Consider the following 17,809-nt stretch of genomic DNA (forward strand, 5'->3'; position numbering starts at 1 on the left):
GCTTAAAAACGACTACAATTAACCTTCGAAAAATTGCTGAATGTTGGACTATAAATAGAAAAAAGTAAAATCACAAAAATACTCAGAGGAAAATCAATTTGGAAAGTCCATAATCACATGGCAAAATCAAAACGCAACAAAAACGAATGGACAAGAATTGTCATATTCCTGACTTGGTACAGGCATTTCCAAATGTAGAAAATGGTGGATTAAACCTGGTTCTATAGCGCTAACCCTCTCACTTTAATAACAGTCTCATCAAATTGCACTACATTTACATGATGCGTTAAATAAACAGTCACAATTAATAAAATAGTCAAAATATGGGTACATCAGTCATCATCGTATAACAATTTTAAAAGGAACCACAACATTCGCCGCTCCAATACTAGATAAGTAAACTCATTAACAATTTCTAGTACAATATCTTTATAATTAAACTTAATATTATTAAGTAGTCTACCTTTAGAGAAAATTACAATTTTACTTTATGGTACATTCGATTTCAGTTTCCACAATTTACAGTATTCAGATGAAGTATCCAGTTGTTTTTGTAAGTCAACTTGCGACTCTGATAACAAAACTATATCGTCTGCATATAATATATTAAAAAGTTGAAGATAACAATCTAGTTCAGTTTCTAATTCATCTGATAGAGATTTCAAACCATCTATGTTCTTTTCTATTAGAAAATCTTCTTAATTATTTACATATAAAGACAAAAGTAAAGGATACACATTTTCCCCTTGCCTAACACCAACATTACATGGGAAAAATTCAGAAAATTCATTACTATAACAAATTCTAGATTTTATGTTACTGTACATATTTGTAATAGTATTAAACATTTTACCATTCACAGAGTATTTAAGTAATTTTGACCATAGTCCTGCATGCCAAACAGTATGAAAGGCCTTTGCAAAATCAATAAAGGCACACTATTTTTCTTTTTCTGTTTAAATCCAAACTGGTTTTCTTGAAGCAATACGAAATTCTCTAAAAATGAGCTTACTCTTAGATTGAGTGCTGAAGTAGAAAGTTTACCCAAGCAGCTTAAAATAGTGGTGGGTCTATAATTTAAAAAGGTAAAATATTTCCAATAAGCCAAGATTCTGGTATATTTCCTGAACTAAATATAACATTAAAAAGTTTAACATAAACAGACATGAAAATATTACATGTAGACTTTACATACTCATTTATAATTAAATCATCACCACATGCTTTTCCATTTTTTAGTTATTTTATACATGTAAAATTTCTACCTCAGTAATACTTCTGTTAATAATTTCATTCAATTCTTGCCATTCTTCTGAAATAGGTATGTCTCATCTTCAGAAGTTGAAGAATTAAGACTTTTAAAAAATTCGTAAAGAACATCAACAGAAATATTAGCTGTTTTTACCCCCTGTTTGTATTCAAGATTTCAAAATTCCTTTGCGTTGCTGTTTTTTTATGTGTTTATATTCTTTCTGATTTCTTTTTTATGTTTTTTAATGGATCTATCTAGTTGTCTTATATAATCTCTCTCTGACTTTTTCATTTGTTTGCGATTATTGTCCGTCTTAATGGATTTATACCTTCTTTTTGCGATTCTGAAACATTTTCTTGTTTTCCAGCATTCTTTGTTATACTTGTGTACCTTTTTATCGTAGTGTTTGTTTCAACCCTTGTAATGAGATCCCAAAACTTTTTCTGCTGATTCTAGAAGAATAGCGTTCACCATTTATGTTTTCTTTAGCTAGTATGCTAGTTTCTAGCATGTTCAACTCTGAATCTAATTCGCGGAACTTATTTCTGTCAATACTCTCAACGAATTCGTTTTCTTTTTCAGTATCCCATGTGTTTATCTTTTTTTACATTTTAATCAGCGCATGTTTCTACGTTTATATTTTTATCTATAGTGAACGTTTGTTTAAATGTCAGAGTTAACGATAAAGGTGAGTGAACATCAGAATATAATGACGAAAAATCATGAACAAGCATTTCATTAATACAGTATAACAATGGAAATGTACAAATAAAATAATCGACAACACTTGACTGTCTACACGTAAACATGCCTTCTTTATCGCCATTTACTCTACCGTTCAATATAAATAAATTATTATTTTTACACATATCAAGTAATAGGTTACCATATGAATTTTTCGTTACATCTTTACTATATCTCTTACGTAACATGTTAAACTGGTTTAAACAACTAGCATAATCTACAACAACATTATCGGAATTATCATGATGACTTCCTGAAATCTCTAAAAATATGAATCAGTACTTAACTCTTGAATAAATAAAAAGGTATGAGCCAAGGCTCCGTGTTGAAGGCCGTACTTTAACCTATAATGGTTTAATTTTTAAATTGTTATTTGGATGGAGAGTTGTCTCATTGGCACTCACACCACATCTTCCTATATCTATGTATTATAAATAATGTAAACATAAACAATGTTTTATAAATACATTGCTTTATTATTTTATCACGTATTTCAACAAAAAATGTATATTGACCTAGACTTATATAAAAAAAAATTGAAGTGTATTATATTGACTCTTCAACACTGAAATGTTCCAAAGTTTTACATTTTGATTCTGCTACTGAACAAAATATTACCGTGACCATATATCTTTTGCACACTTAATCACAAATAACAAAAAAGGTCATATTTCGTTAATTTCAAATGCAATTTGACCAAAAACATTTTTTTGTTAAATCAAGATGAAAATAATCACTTCTATTACAAAATGGATTTCACACTCAAAATAAAAAGATGTTTTCAAACCGGTTTAAGTTTTATTGTATTCTGGCGGAGGAGCATTGTATGTGTAGCCAGCCAACGCAGGCGCTGATGGAGTTTGACCATTTCCGGTTTGTTGTGTAGGTTGACTTCCTGTTGGTTGAGTGGGATAGCTTCCTGTCAGTGGTGAAGCATAGTTTCCTGATGGCTGTGATGCATTAGGTGACTGGAATTGTCCCATTCCTACTAAAATGCAAAAATAGGAAAATATACACTGTTTAAGATTCACATAGAGAGACAGTTATCTACCTTGACAATGATTGATACCCCACCCCCCAAAAAAACCAAACAAACAAAAACAAACAAAACCCAAGTCAAAGTAAATTGTAGCTACCACGTTATTTATAGTCAATGTTTAAAACTAAATCTGTATTGACATGTTTGAACATTTTGTTCAAAGTCTACAATCAGATTGAATTAATGATTTTTTACACAAAATAAAAATTCCAATAACGACTATCATTTATGAACATAATCTTACCTCCAGTACCTGGGTTCATGACCTGTCCAGGTGATCTTTTTCTTTTACACGCAATAAATAATATTACTCCACTAACGACACATATTACAAAAATACCACCAGCAACGCTTCCTATTATTATTCCGATTCTTGTATAGTCTGAAAACAAATTATTTGAGTTGTTAAATGTACCAAACGAATCTACATTTATAGATAATTTCCAGACAACGTAGACAGGAAAATTTGAAGAATCAGTTTATGAATATTAAAAATAACAGAGTTGGATCAAGTCTTCGCCTTTCACTTTAAATTTATAGTTGGTTTTTTTTCTTTTGCTGAACATCAAAATTAGATCGGTTTTTCAAACCTTCTGACCATGTTATGCATGAATGTTTGTTTTTTCTGATTTAAAAAAAAAACATTTTATACTATTACTAAATTTGATTTATAATTGGGGAATGTTCATACAATATGAGCTACAATCGCGAAATTCTACCTTTTCAAAATTAACAATGCCTCGTTGTTCTTTAAAATGTATAATCATCTACAAACATGACAAATGCACTGATGTTTTATCAATATTTTCACTCGTCATAAAAAAAGGTGAAAATTCAAGAGCAAACTGCTCAACCTAAAAGATGGCTAAGAATAATATATATACTGAAAAACAACGTCAGTGAAGTGCGACCTTCAGCTTCCAGATGCATTATAATTATGTTAATGAAGGAAACTGTAGTCATGTTGTAACTTACAATTGTATGTCATTACAGCTTCAACTGTCAGTTTTACTTGAACATTCTGCCGAGTTTTTGAACCTTTGGGTTTTAGAAAGATGTACATATATTCATCTTGTTCTCCACAATATTTCGTTATTGGTTTGTCATAACATGTATATGTCTAAAAAAAAAAAAAAAAAAAAACATGATTAAAAATAAAAAATCCAAACGAGGAAACTTTTGTAAACAAAGTAAGCATACGCATAAATTTAATTTACATGCCACTTAAAACCATAAAACATAAAACTGGGTATAAAATGATGCTTGGTTGAACAAATGAAGAGTTCGGTCAAAGAAACAAGCAAATCGGAAACATGTGTCTGAATTTAGGCCACTAATGTTGAATATTCAATTTGTAATATCAAACATGTATTTTCCTTCAGTGGGTGGGCCATGCACTCTGTGATATCGTGATTGCATCCCCTGATCTCTGTCCAGTGTTCAAGACATCTTAGCAAACTTTGCTTTAGAAAAAAATCGACAGCATGTTTTAGCCTTTGCTCGTCGGTTTTATTTACGACTGTAAAACAGAACCTGATGTAGTGGTGTTACATGTCGAATTAACATCTAGTCGATTAGCTGTTTTTTGTCTGTTGTAAAAGGTTGACATAATATCTCCCCTTAGCAGCAATATACTAAATAAATATGAGTATTGGATATACATTTCACAACTCGTTCAGTATTCAAAAAGTAAAATCACAAAAATACTGAACTCAGAGGAAAATCAATTTGGAAAGTCCATAATCACATGGCAAAATCAAATAACAAAACGCATCAAAAACGAATGGACAAGAACTGTCATATTCCTGACTTGGTACAGGCATTTTCAAATGTAGAAAATGGTGGATTAAACCTGGTTCTATAGCGCTAACCCTCTCACTTTAATAACAGTCTCATCAAATTCCGCTACATTTACATGATGCGTTAAATAAACAGTCACAATTAATACAATAGTCAAAGTATGGGTACATCAGTCATCATCGTATAACAATTTTAAAAGGAACAATTTAACAGGACACAACAACATCTAATATCTACGAACACATTGATTGATTTGAGTGTCTGACGTCAGAAAAATTATATACGTCACATACATTTGTCGTTCAATGTGCATACAAACAATTTTAAAATTTACGTAGGCAATGTACGCATACAGGGTTAAAAATCAAAAGTATGTAAGAATAAATTACAGAAATAGACCGAGATTCAAACTAGTCCAAAAGTTATACATAGAATTTATGAGAATCCAAAAATTTTAAAAGGAACAATTTAACAGGACACAAAAACATCTACTATCTACGAACACATGGATTGATTTGAGTGTCTGACGTCAGAAAAATTATATACGTCACATAAATTTGTCGTTCAATGTGCATACAAACAGTTTTAAATTTTACATAGGCAATGTACGCATACAGGGTTAAAAAATCAAAAGTATGTAAGAATAAATTACAGAAATAGACCGAGATTCAAACTAGTCCAAAAGTTATACATAGAATTTATGAGAATCCAAAAACTGTTAATTCCACTACGCCATTGAATGATTTTGACGTTTGTGGTTTAACGTATATAGTAATTCATAATAGAAATATATCATAATGCCATATTATAGACCAATATCATATTGACGGGATCTTTTAAAGTACAGAGTCTCGTTATAAGAACAAAAGAAATACAAAGAGTCACATATACAAAACAAATCACCAAAAAATGAAAGCCAATACAAACACATTGACGAGATGTATAAGTACCGAGCCACGTCAAACGGATATCACATAAAACCATTCAACAGTAAAAGTAATCTTAATAATAGAACAATAACAAATAAAAGAACAATAAAACATGTTGTTAAGATGATACACAACATCAGTACGCAGAATCTATACATCAAGACCATCGTGTATTATTTGAAAAGTTGATACGGAATATTTATCAACAAGGTCTTGGTACCTTCCGATGAACTTTTTTAGAAAAAGGACGAGACGTTCTTTGACATAACCCTGGTTCATCAACTTTCTACTCAGACACTGATGACGTTTTACAAAGTCTGAGTAGGAACTGCAAGCTCTTGAATATCGAATAAGTTGGGAAATATATATCCCATATGTAGCTTGTAGCTGCTACTTACACTTTATAAAACGTCATTAGTGTCTGATCACAATGTGACGAAGTAGAGTTATTTCAAAGAAAGTTTCGTTTTTATTAAAAATATTGCATCGAAAGATATCAAGACCTTTTTTTATATAAATTCCCTGTACATGATTGTCTTGAAGTATTTATTGTAGGTTCAAACATTGATTATCAAGATAATTACACGTTAAAAATTTTCTTTTGCTAGTCTTTGCACTTTAATGGCCTTAAATTTTGATCTTTTTTTGGTAATATCCTTTTGACTTGGCTTGATATTCATCACACAATGGCGACAACTTGCCATATTTTGGTAATAATTTTGATTCACCGATAGGGACTTTGCATAAAAAATAAACACATTTACTTAAAAAACAGTTGTTGGTATATAAATAAAGGATCATATTCATCTAATTAATAGGTTCATGATGGTATGATACTAAACCCCTAAAGGTCTGACAAATGTCGTTGACGAATATAGTCCCTAGTATGTTACTTGCCATTTTCTTACCACTTTCTTATTTATTTCTTCATGTTTATTGCGTCAAATAGCAAGCAGGGTACGAACTTTCACTCTTAAAAAAATTGAGTCATGAGTTTTAAAGTGAAGAAGTGATTTGGTCCAGCTAGAAAAAGGTTAAAAATTTGCCGTCAAAAGACGTCTAGACCCCCTGAACATAAAATAGTCCATATTTTGAGTTGGAGCCAATAAATGTGATATAATTTGTCCCAACATTGTTACAAAACACTGTAAAAATATTTTTGAGAGAGTGCAGGTAGGATTTTAAAAAGTTTTGTATAAAAGAAATGCGCTACAAAATAACTGTGTTTTCGGACCTAAAGAAGTTATCTATTCAATTATCTCACTCGGACTTCTTTTAAACTGAGGTCTACATTGGCAAGAGGTATATGGGGAGGGTTGAGATCCAAGTAAATAAAGGCAACAGTGGTATACCGCTGTTCAAAACTCATAAATCAATGGACAAAAAACAAAAACGGGGTAATAAACTAAAATGGGGGGAAACGCATTAAATATATGAGGAGAACAACGACACAACATTAAAATGCAACACACACAGAAACGGGCTAAGCATTTGACAAAATCCTATGAGAATAACAAATATAACTTCAAAACCAAAAACATGAATTTGGGAAAGATAAGTACCGTGACACCTCTTATAGTAATGTGAATTCACAATCAAAATTAAGAGAAAGCAAACGACCCAACGGAAACACAAGGTTAAAATGTAACACACATAGAAACGAACTATAATATATTTAGTTATCAGGATTATAATTTAGTACACCAGACGCGAGTTTCGTCTGCAAAAGACTCATCAGTGACGCTCATATCAAAATATTTTTATAAAGCCAAACAATTTTAAAGTTTAAGAGCATTGAGGGTCCAAAATTTTCAAAAAGTTGTGTCAAATACGGCAAAAGTAATCTATGCCTAGGATAAGAAAATCCTTAGATTTCGAAAAATTCGAATGTATTCGAAAAATAAAAATGGCCATATTCCTGACTTGGTACAGGACATTTTAAAAGGAAAAAAATGTGGAGTGAACCTGGTTTTGTGGCCTGCCCCAAACCTCCCTCTTTTATGGCCATGTGAAATATAACATTTAAATGACACCACAGCATTACAGGACTACAATGTAAATAAATAGGAGAACACAATTGACAAAGAAACACACGAATAATAGCTCCTAAAAGGCAACAAGTTAAAAATTTTAATACGCCAGAAGTGCATATTGTCCACACAAGACTTGCTAGTGAAGCCCAGATACAATAGTTTGAAAGCCGAAACAAGTACAAAGTTGATTAGCATCGAGGACCAAAAGTTCAAAAAAGTTGTGCCAAAAACGGCCACGGTTTTCTGTTAGGTAGCAGAACATCCCTATTATTTAGACAAAAATATACTTTTGCAAACAGTTAATTCTATAAAGTGACTATACAAAAGATATACATGATAACACTGAAGTATTAACTAATTACAGGGAACAACCGAAATACATCACATAACCCGACAAAATGCAACATAAAAAATAGACACATCCGAATAAGTCAAAACCTTAACGCCAAGTGACGTCATATTTAAAACAAGTTTAACCCAGCCGTATTTTTGCACCTGTTCCAACTCAGGAGCATCTGGTCTTTGTTAGTCTTGCATAAATTTAACTTTAGTTCATATATTTGTTTTGAAGTATGACGTCCATTTTCTCTATTTTTGGGCCAGCTGAACCCTGTCTCCGCATGTGGACTTCGATTGTTTTCTACTCTTTGGTCGGATTGTTGTCTCTTTGAAACATTCCCCATTTCCATTCTCAATTTGATACTGTACCCTAATGTTTTACATTTTTACCTGTGATGTCAATTTGTTTTTACACAATACAGTTGCATCAAAAGGAAAATAAGTTTATTCACAATGCCTTTACATATTTTATATTCGATATGCTGGCCTTATACTTAAAATTGTGCTTGTAATAATATCATATAAAGGAACAGGACGTTAAAAGTGGAAAATATTATGACCATCAACGAAAACTTGTATAATTTACGGGACTGATGTCTCAACAGTACGGGTAGAGACTTATTGGTTTTCAATTCATTTGATATGATCGAGCTTTTGATTTTGCCATTTGATAAGGGACTTTCTGCATTGCATTCCCCTTGATATTCTGTAATTTGATAGTTGCAAATTTTGGTCCTACGTATACTCGTTGCAGGATGTCAAATCACGTTGTTGTGGCATCTTTTTCATATTATTGTATGATTCTAAATCTATGTCAATTTTACTACACAAGATCTAGTGTTATTCAAAGCTATCACTACAAACAACATGTATTGATTTTACAGTATGGTAAGTTTTATAATCCTATACAAAAGTTACACACATATCATCTGCATGTCTACTCTCTACATACCACAAGAACTCATCATGTATTATATGCAGTCTGGGGTAAAACCGACGGAATTATGCAATCATCTCACGATGAAATGTAGATCTTGACAAAGATGAATTGGTTAAAATTCATTTTATTCTCATATTTGAATTTTAACGTTCATTTAAGTTTGATATCAAGTTTATTTATTGATGCTTTGGTATATGCTTGTAATGGTAGCTCATGTCTGAAGTCTTGAAAAGCATCACGACCAGACAGACTACGGTATATTTATATACGTATGAACGAGACTGTAGATAAGGAACAGAATGACATTGTACAATTGAATCTTTAAGACTTTTTAGCTGAAAGTAAATTGTTTAGTACATTGCATATATATAAATATGAAAACAGGCGTAGTTCTGATCTTATTAATACCTCTAATGGTGCACCATCATACTCCGTCGTATAAGATAATTCAACTGCACAATCAGGGTCCTCGTACACTTCCGGTGTTATACAGATTTCATATTCCTTCAGATATCCCTCATCTCTTCCGATAAAAGACATGTAATTACACCAAATGTCTAGATCATCTAGTCCATTGTATACAATTGTTATTGTCTTGTCTTCGTTTATATGCTCAATGGACACAGAACAGTCTTTTCCAAATGTGTCTGAATGATATAGATACAATTATTATATGTACACGCTTTATATTCTTTTAAAAAATAAACAGTAGTAATATTCTTTTTTTATTTGAAGTTACTATTGTACTACAATCAGACCGAAAAAAATAGAAGCCAGTTATTATATTTGATCCACATTGCCAACTTTGTAAATGTTAATGTGTATTTTTCATATCACGAAAACGACAAAAGTAAGCGGCTAATGTTTCCTTACAATTGATATCTGCAACCAACTCTGTAAAATATGAAATGTAAAAAACTATGAATACCAAAGCATACATTCTTACATGTTATATCACTTTTTCCAAACACTACTGTAAGAAAATGAAGAAGAAACAGAACTGTGCACAGCAGTTTCATCTTGTTACCTGAAAAAAACAACAACAACCTGATGTTTGTACAGTTATCAAGTAGACTTCATTGAGGAAATTATTTTCTTTTCAATGGAGGTCAATTAGATACCAGGATTATAGTTTTGATTATAGGTTGTTCTGATACATATTTTGATATAAGCGTCACTGATTTCTTGTAGACGAAACGCGCGTCTGGCGTACTAAATTACAATCCTGGTATCCTTGTAACTATTATTATCCTAATCACTATAAAAACGAAAAAGAAGCAAATCTACATCAACTTTAATAACCTTATTCATTACTAAATTGTACGATTTTATTTATCTATATAAAATCTAACGATAAAAGATTGAAAGATTTTAAACAACTTGGACCGAATACCTACCATGAAAGACACGGGTTAAAGAGACCGTTGGTCTCATTGGCACTCACACCACAAACAAATTATAATATTTCTGAGGGTTATTAAATTGTAGAAATCGCAGAAAACGTTGCTTTTTCGATGAACATGCGTTTTACAAAGTTTACCCTGTAATCTGTGTTAAATTCATCGAACCAATCTATCCAAAATATCAGCTGACAATAGCGATGTCAATTTTTGCAATAGCTATTTCCTCAATTTTATCTGTATTCAAGACGTCAACAAAATATTGTACATCAGACATGATTCCACGATATTTCAAACAATCAGGATTCAGTTCCGTAATTGAGTAAGCCTAACCTTCTTAGCGCATTCCAGAAAATATCCGTTTTTTTATTAATTGTTGGGCAGCGCCTAAAGCTGTTATGTTGTGTTTTGTGTACTGTTGTTTGGCTGTTATATCTTTCTTGTTTAGCCATGGTGTTGCCATCTTTGCCTCTTTCCATAGTTACATCCCAATGATAAGATCCTTCAATACCTACTAGCACATTTTTAATCGTGCAATCGCGATAATTAAAACAGAAACACATTTTTCCAATACATTCTTGTGTTGCTTGAGAAATAACATACATGATACATGAGATATATCTCTTCTATATTAAATGAATACTGAGAATAATTACATTGATTTGTTAACTATGATATATTGTTCACCATAACATATTGACAAAGGATAAACTGAACTAGTCTGTATCTTTTAGGGTACGCACTTTGACCTTAAAGTAGAAATATTACTTACATTCCAGTAATAAACAATGAATGAGGTAAATATATGAAATGTTCTGTTATCAGTACACACCTGATAAAGAAGAAAGTATGGGATATCAACGGCGACATTGTCATTGGTGTTCTGTAATGTGACTAAAAGCTGAGAGTTACACCGTTTCATATCCAAATATATACATATGACAGTTATTTTTAGTATATGGCGCATATATTTGTAATACAGTGTATATAAAGTGCGAATCCAGTCAGTTCATTTCACTGTTGTATGCGGGTTTGTTCATTGTAGAATAAAGGATCATGGGAAAACTTTAGTTGTTTACGTTTTTAAAATACCAAAATAGTTGATTTGAAACTAAATTTTAACATATTTTCAATATAGTGTCTTTTTAATGTAAAATAACAGTATTAAAGTCCAAATATGTGTTATAAAAGCAACATAACATAGAATATCACTTATTAAAAGCGATTCATTTTCATTATAGATGCGATAGATTATCTTTGTATATTTCTGATGTAGAATTTTCGAAAATGCGATGAAATTTTATTGTAAATTAATGTAATAATTAGACTTGCAACAAATGAAAAACTTATTTGATTACTTTAATATTTATATCTATATGTCTATAGAAACTGTCTGGTAATTTATACGTTTTTGTACAGTATTGACATGTGTGAACTGTATTGCCATGTTTCCCGCAATGTTTGTTTTTTTCGGTTCGTATATTGCTATGATGTCGTTGTCGTCCGAAGACCCATTTGGTTTCCGGACAACTTTAATTTGAGTGAATGGATCTATATAAATTTTAAAGAAGGTTCAATACCACAAAAGGAAGGTTGGGATAATGTTGGGGATGATGGTTCGAACTGTTTACGAAAAAGGGGCATAAAAGACGCATGTTTTTATTTTCAGGATAATTACTTGTGTATAAGAACTCTTATTGTTCTGAAATTGTATCACAGTGTTCAATACCACAAGTAGATTAATTTTGGGGAAATGAAGGGACAAAACACAATCATGTTTGTAGTTTCCGGATAATTACTTGTTTGTACGTTTTATATCTTTTTCGCATTGTACGACAATGATCAATATCACAAAGGGATGACTGGGATTTGGTTCGGGGATAATTGCCCCAAACATGCAGAAATTAGGGACAAAAGAAATGGCAAACAAACATTTTTATATTTTCCAGACAATATCTTGTGTTCAAGTGTATGAACCTCTCTTAAATTGTACAAGGTTCATTACCAGAAAGGAAAGACTGGTATTTGGTTCGATGGTTATTTATCTTAGAAGGAAAACAAAATGTTATGGACGGGAAGAAACCTTTAGCTGCACAGTAATGCGCATACGATTTAAGACCTTCGACAACGTTTACCTTTTGTCAGAAATTATATAACGTCATACCTTTGGTCACAATCCAAATTCAGATAGTATCAAGTTTTAATATTGTGTTCCAACTGTTCATGGTTCGATATCTACGTTCAACGAAGCATTTTTAATGTTTTATTATAAAACGAGCAGATGTGATTAAAGGTTCCGGTTGCTTTCTTCATATGGTAAATTATGCCAGCATAGGCGTATCCAGGGGCCTTGAAAAAATTTGGTTAATTTATACAGGGAAGCGTAACTTGAGCCTTTTAGGTCAGTCATCGGGCCCACCTTTCAACAAGTTCTGGATCCGCCACTGCCCAGTTCTGCCTTTGAAGTGTTTGGAACAGTGAGTAAAAACAGGCCTTCTCCATGCTATCAGTTGTTATGTTTATTGAGAAGTCTTAAAATTTTAATTCACACTGATCACATTTGTCTAACCCTTTAGTGTGGAACTTCATACGCCTAGGAAAACTAGCTACCCACTTGTTTTGAAAGGGCAATACGTGCATTAGTATGAAGACCCTACCTTTACTTTAGTTATTTTTTCTGTGATTCATATTTACTCGCCCCCTCTATTGGTGTGCCCCAAAATGCTTCAATATCCATTTTCTGAAAGAAATAGAGGCAACAGTAGTATACCGCTGTTCAAAACTCATAAATCCATGGACAAAAAACAAAATGGGGTAACAAACAAAAACCGAGGGAAACGCATTAAATATATGAGGAGAACAACGGCACAACACTGGAAAGTAACACACATAGAAACGGACCAAGCATCAGACAAAATTCCACGAGAACAACAAATATAACATCAAAACCAAATACATGAATTTGGGATAGACAAGTACCGTGACAAGTCTAATAGCAATACGAATCCAAACTCAAAAATAAAGAAAACAAACAATAACCTAACAATGGCCATCTTCCTGACTTCGTACAGGACATTTGTAAAGGAAAAAAATGGTGGGTTGAACCTTGTTTTGTGGCATTCCAAACCTCGCACTTTAATAGCAATGTTAAATATAACATTGAAATGACAACATAATATAACAGGACTTCAATACAAATAAACAGGAGAACATATTAGACAAATAGATAACAAAAAGCATCAGGTTAAAAATTCAATAGGCCAAAAACGCGCCTCGTTCAAACAAGACTCACCAGTGACGCCCAGATATGAAAGATCGAAAGTGAAAAAAGTACAAAGTTGTACAGCACTGAAGATCAAAAGTTGAAAAAGGATGTGTCAAATACGGCTATGTTTTTATGCTTGGGATAGGATAATCCTTATCATTTCGAAAAAGTAAAAACACAAAAATACTAAACTTCGAGGAAAATTCAAAAAGGAAAATCAAAAATCAAAAGTCCAAACACATCAAACGAATGGATAACAACTGTCATATTCCCTACTTGGTACAGACATTTTCTAATGTAGAAAATGGTGGATTGAACCTGGTTTTATAGCTAGCTAAACCTCTCACTTTTATGACAGTCGCAGTATATTCCATTACATTGTCAACGATGAATGAACAGAACAAACATACTCAAAGAGTAAAAATGTCAAAAATAGGGGTACAGCAGTCAATAAACTGAACAATTAAATCTGTTGCAAACAGTAAATTTTATCAAATGAATATAAAACAGATATATACATAATGAAACTGAAGTATTATCTAATTACAGAAAACTAAACCCGAATACATAATGTAAAGACCAACACAGAACAGACACACCAACTTAGTCCAGGCCTCAACGCAATAAATCATAAAAATGACGTCACATACGATGGCGAAAAGGCACAAAAAAATACGTCACATTAGAACCCAAGAAGTTTCTGAAACATCACAAAAATGACGTCACATATGAAAAACTATAATTCAAAAGTTAGATGGAATTAGGATAGATTTAAGATTATAATAGAACTAAATACTGATATTACATTTAAACACAATGCATATTGCATTACTTATTAATAGCAATTAATTATAATATATATATATATATATATATATACAACTCGTCTAAACATCAACCCAACAATGTTAGATCTGTAAATTTGCTATTTATATGTCCATTTTGTTGGAAAGATAGGTTTTAGCTCGATTTTTGCTTACATGTTCTTAATTGTATAAAATGAAACGAGAATGTTACATATAATTATCCAAAGTCATTAAAGCGTGAAATGCAAGTCAAGGTGTTTAGGGCAACATTTAATTGTCAAAAACGTATACTGATAAAGTTGCATTGGAACATGATGTATGTGTTGTATAGCACTCTTGATACTACCGCAGAGGTCGAACCCTGGGCTGTTCGGGGCAAGTATGTACACAACATTCAAGCTAGACTTCATTTTTGATGAAGTAAAAATAATGTTGAATTTCGGACCCTTTGGGCTTAAATGTAGACCATTTCGATAACTTTCGATACACATTATAGTTGTACGTATTCAGTGATGAAGTTTCAATGCATTGGATAAATTTAACTACACTTTAAGTAAAGATTCTGATGAATTATAAGAATTTCTATGATATGCTTCTCCTGATTGAACAATTGACCCCTACTCGAAATCCAATGATAACTTGAATGTGTTTGCACATGCGTATAATGACTACTGCAGAAACATGAATTTCATCAAATTGGCATGCATTTGGAAATATTTTGCATTAATCTAAAAAATACTTTCAACTCTGAGATTATTCACATATTGTTATATTATGACAACGATGTGTTTTATTTGAAATAAAAATTAATTCTATTGAATTTATTGGAGTGATCAATCAAATTGTCATCTCAAAGTCAGCACTATCAAATCTTTGTCTTACTTTAATTATTGTTTAAGCAAGTCGGCTGAGTTCGGAATATAATGCATACAAATTTATAAAATGCATACAGTGAAAATGCAACGCATATACTATATACTAATGAATCGCTCTACAGTGAAAATGAAAGTAAAGTATCATTATTCAACAGTAAATAAAGGCAACAGTAGTATACCGCTGTTCAAAACTCATAAATCCATGGACAAAAAACAAAATCGGGGCAACAAACCAAAACTGAGGGAAACGCATTAAATATAAGAGAAGAACAACGACACAACACCGAAACACAACAGCACACAGAAACGGACCAAGCAACAGACAATACACCACGAGAATAACAAATATAACATCAAAACCAAATACATGAATATGGGATAGACAAGTACCGTGCCACGTCTTATCTAAAAAATAAGAGAAAACAGAAACGAACAATATTATAACAATGGCCATCTTCCTGACTTGGTACAGGACACTTTTAAAGGGAATAAAAGTGGTGGGTTGAACCTGGTTTTAAGGCATGCCAAACCTCGCACTTTAATGGCACAGTTAAATATAACATTGAAATGAAAACAAGAAATTACAGGACTACAATACAAATAAAAAGCAGAACATATTAGACAAAGAAAAGCATGATTAATAGATAACAAAAAGCATCAGGTTTAAAATTCAATACGCCAAAAACGCGTCTAGTCCACACGAGACTCGCCAGTGACGAAAAAAATACAAAATTGTACAGCACTGAAGATCAAAAGTTGAAAAGGTTTTGCCAAATACGGCATTGTTTGTATGCCCAGGATAAGAACATTCATATTATATAAAACAATTCACACTATTGCAAACAGTAAATTTTAACAAATGAATATGAAAGAGATATACATAATGAAACTGAAGTAAAAACTAATTACAGAAAACTAAACCCGAATACATAACGCTCAGATATACAAGATCGAAAGTGAAAAAAGTACAAAGTTGTACAGCACTGAAGATCAAAAGTTGAAAAGGTTTTGCTAAATACGGCATTGTATTATTCCCGGGATAAGAACACTATTATATAGAACGATTCATGCTATTGCAAACAGTAAATTTTAACAAATGAATATGAAAGATATATTCATAATGAAACTAAAGTATTAACTTATTACAGAAAACTAAACCCGAATACATGATGCCAAGTTCAATACAGCATAGACACACCAGAATCAGTCCAGGCGTTAACGCAATTAAAAAAATTACGTCACATACGATGGCGAAAAGGCAAACGTTATGCTACATTTAATTTATAAAATTTAGAAACAGCATGACGTCACACATGAATCCTGGTTCGTATACTTTTGATAACTATGAAAAACTATAATTTAAAAGTGAGCTAGAATTAGGATTGCTTTAAGATTATATTAAAACTAAATACTGATAATTCATTAAAACAAAATGCATATTGCAATACTTATTAATAGCAATTAACTGTAATATATATATATCCAGTTTGTTATAAACACGAGAAGGCAAAGATAGCATCATACTGGAATTCAATACAATATGGACAAACCGAATAACAAAAAGCTATTCTACGTTATACAACATTAATATCTGTGTTGTAATGAATATTTTTTTTGCAACTTCATCTTTCCTTCTAGTTTTATCACCTGCACGATTTGTCCTTAAAACGTCCTAAATATTCACCTATTTCGGTATATATTTCACGTATGGATGGTTCTCGGCGCGATAGATAACCGTTCCCATCTTTTACTTTGTATAACTTGTATTATTTATTAATAAACATAATACATGTGAACAATTTTCTTCATTTTCTTTTAAACACTTGAAGAATAATACAAACTTTATTCCAATATCAACTTTTTATTCAATAGCTAAAAAATTTCTAACCATTCCGAATTGATTATATTTATAAATGATATATAGTTTATATGTTTTATGTTTGCTATTGATTTGTTTCTTCCATTCAATATGTTAATTATGAACTTTGATTAAAATAAATACTAAAATACAATAAAGAAAAAAATTAGAAAAAATAACATAGTAATAGTACATTATTGTTAATACTGACCACACAATGAAATAAGTTTAACTAACATATTACACTTACATACCAGCTACCCTTATTGTGAAATAATAAACAGGTAAAAATGTAAAAGATAAAATGGATACCTATCTCAGGTAATGATCAATACACACCACAGTATGGAATACCAAGGGCGACTATATTATTCGTATTATAAAACACATCAACGTCTTTCACCGTCTTTTTCTTTCAGTTGAATAGTTTTATACTCTAGTATACTTGTATAGTTTTTTGTTTAAAGTTTTTCTCTATTCAATCAAATAATAGCCTTCATGTTCGGTATAATTTTATGAATTGTTGGAT

General features: G+C 31.6%; 1 protein-coding gene across 2 annotated transcripts; it reads right to left on the reverse strand.

Moving 5' to 3' along the window:
• Positions 1 to 2,460: 2,460 nt before the first annotated feature.
• LOC134694101 (uncharacterized) lies at positions 2,461 to 17,585 on the reverse strand. Of its 2 annotated transcripts, none has more exons than XM_063555105.1 (6): positions 17,492 to 17,585; positions 10,023 to 10,103; positions 9,485 to 9,723; positions 4,011 to 4,155; positions 3,280 to 3,417; positions 2,461 to 2,981 (listed from the first exon to the last, which is right to left on the reverse strand). In XM_063555105.1, the coding sequence occupies exons 1-6, from the start codon at positions 17,517 to 17,519 to the stop codon at positions 2,788 to 2,790; spliced, it is 825 nt and encodes a 274-aa protein (XP_063411175.1). In that variant the 5' UTR covers positions 17,520 to 17,585; the 3' UTR covers positions 2,461 to 2,787. The 2 variants fall into 2 exon arrangements, with proteins under 2 accessions (XP_063411175.1, XP_063411168.1); XM_063555098.1 differs by having other exon boundaries at positions 2,469 to 2,984.
• Positions 17,586 to 17,809: the final 224 nt, after the last annotated feature.

This window comes from Mytilus trossulus, chromosome 1, assembly GCF_036588685.1.
Source record: "Mytilus trossulus isolate FHL-02 chromosome 1, PNRI_Mtr1.1.1.hap1, whole genome shotgun sequence".
Lineage (NCBI taxonomy): Eukaryota > Metazoa > Mollusca > Bivalvia > Mytilida > Mytilidae > Mytilus > Mytilus trossulus.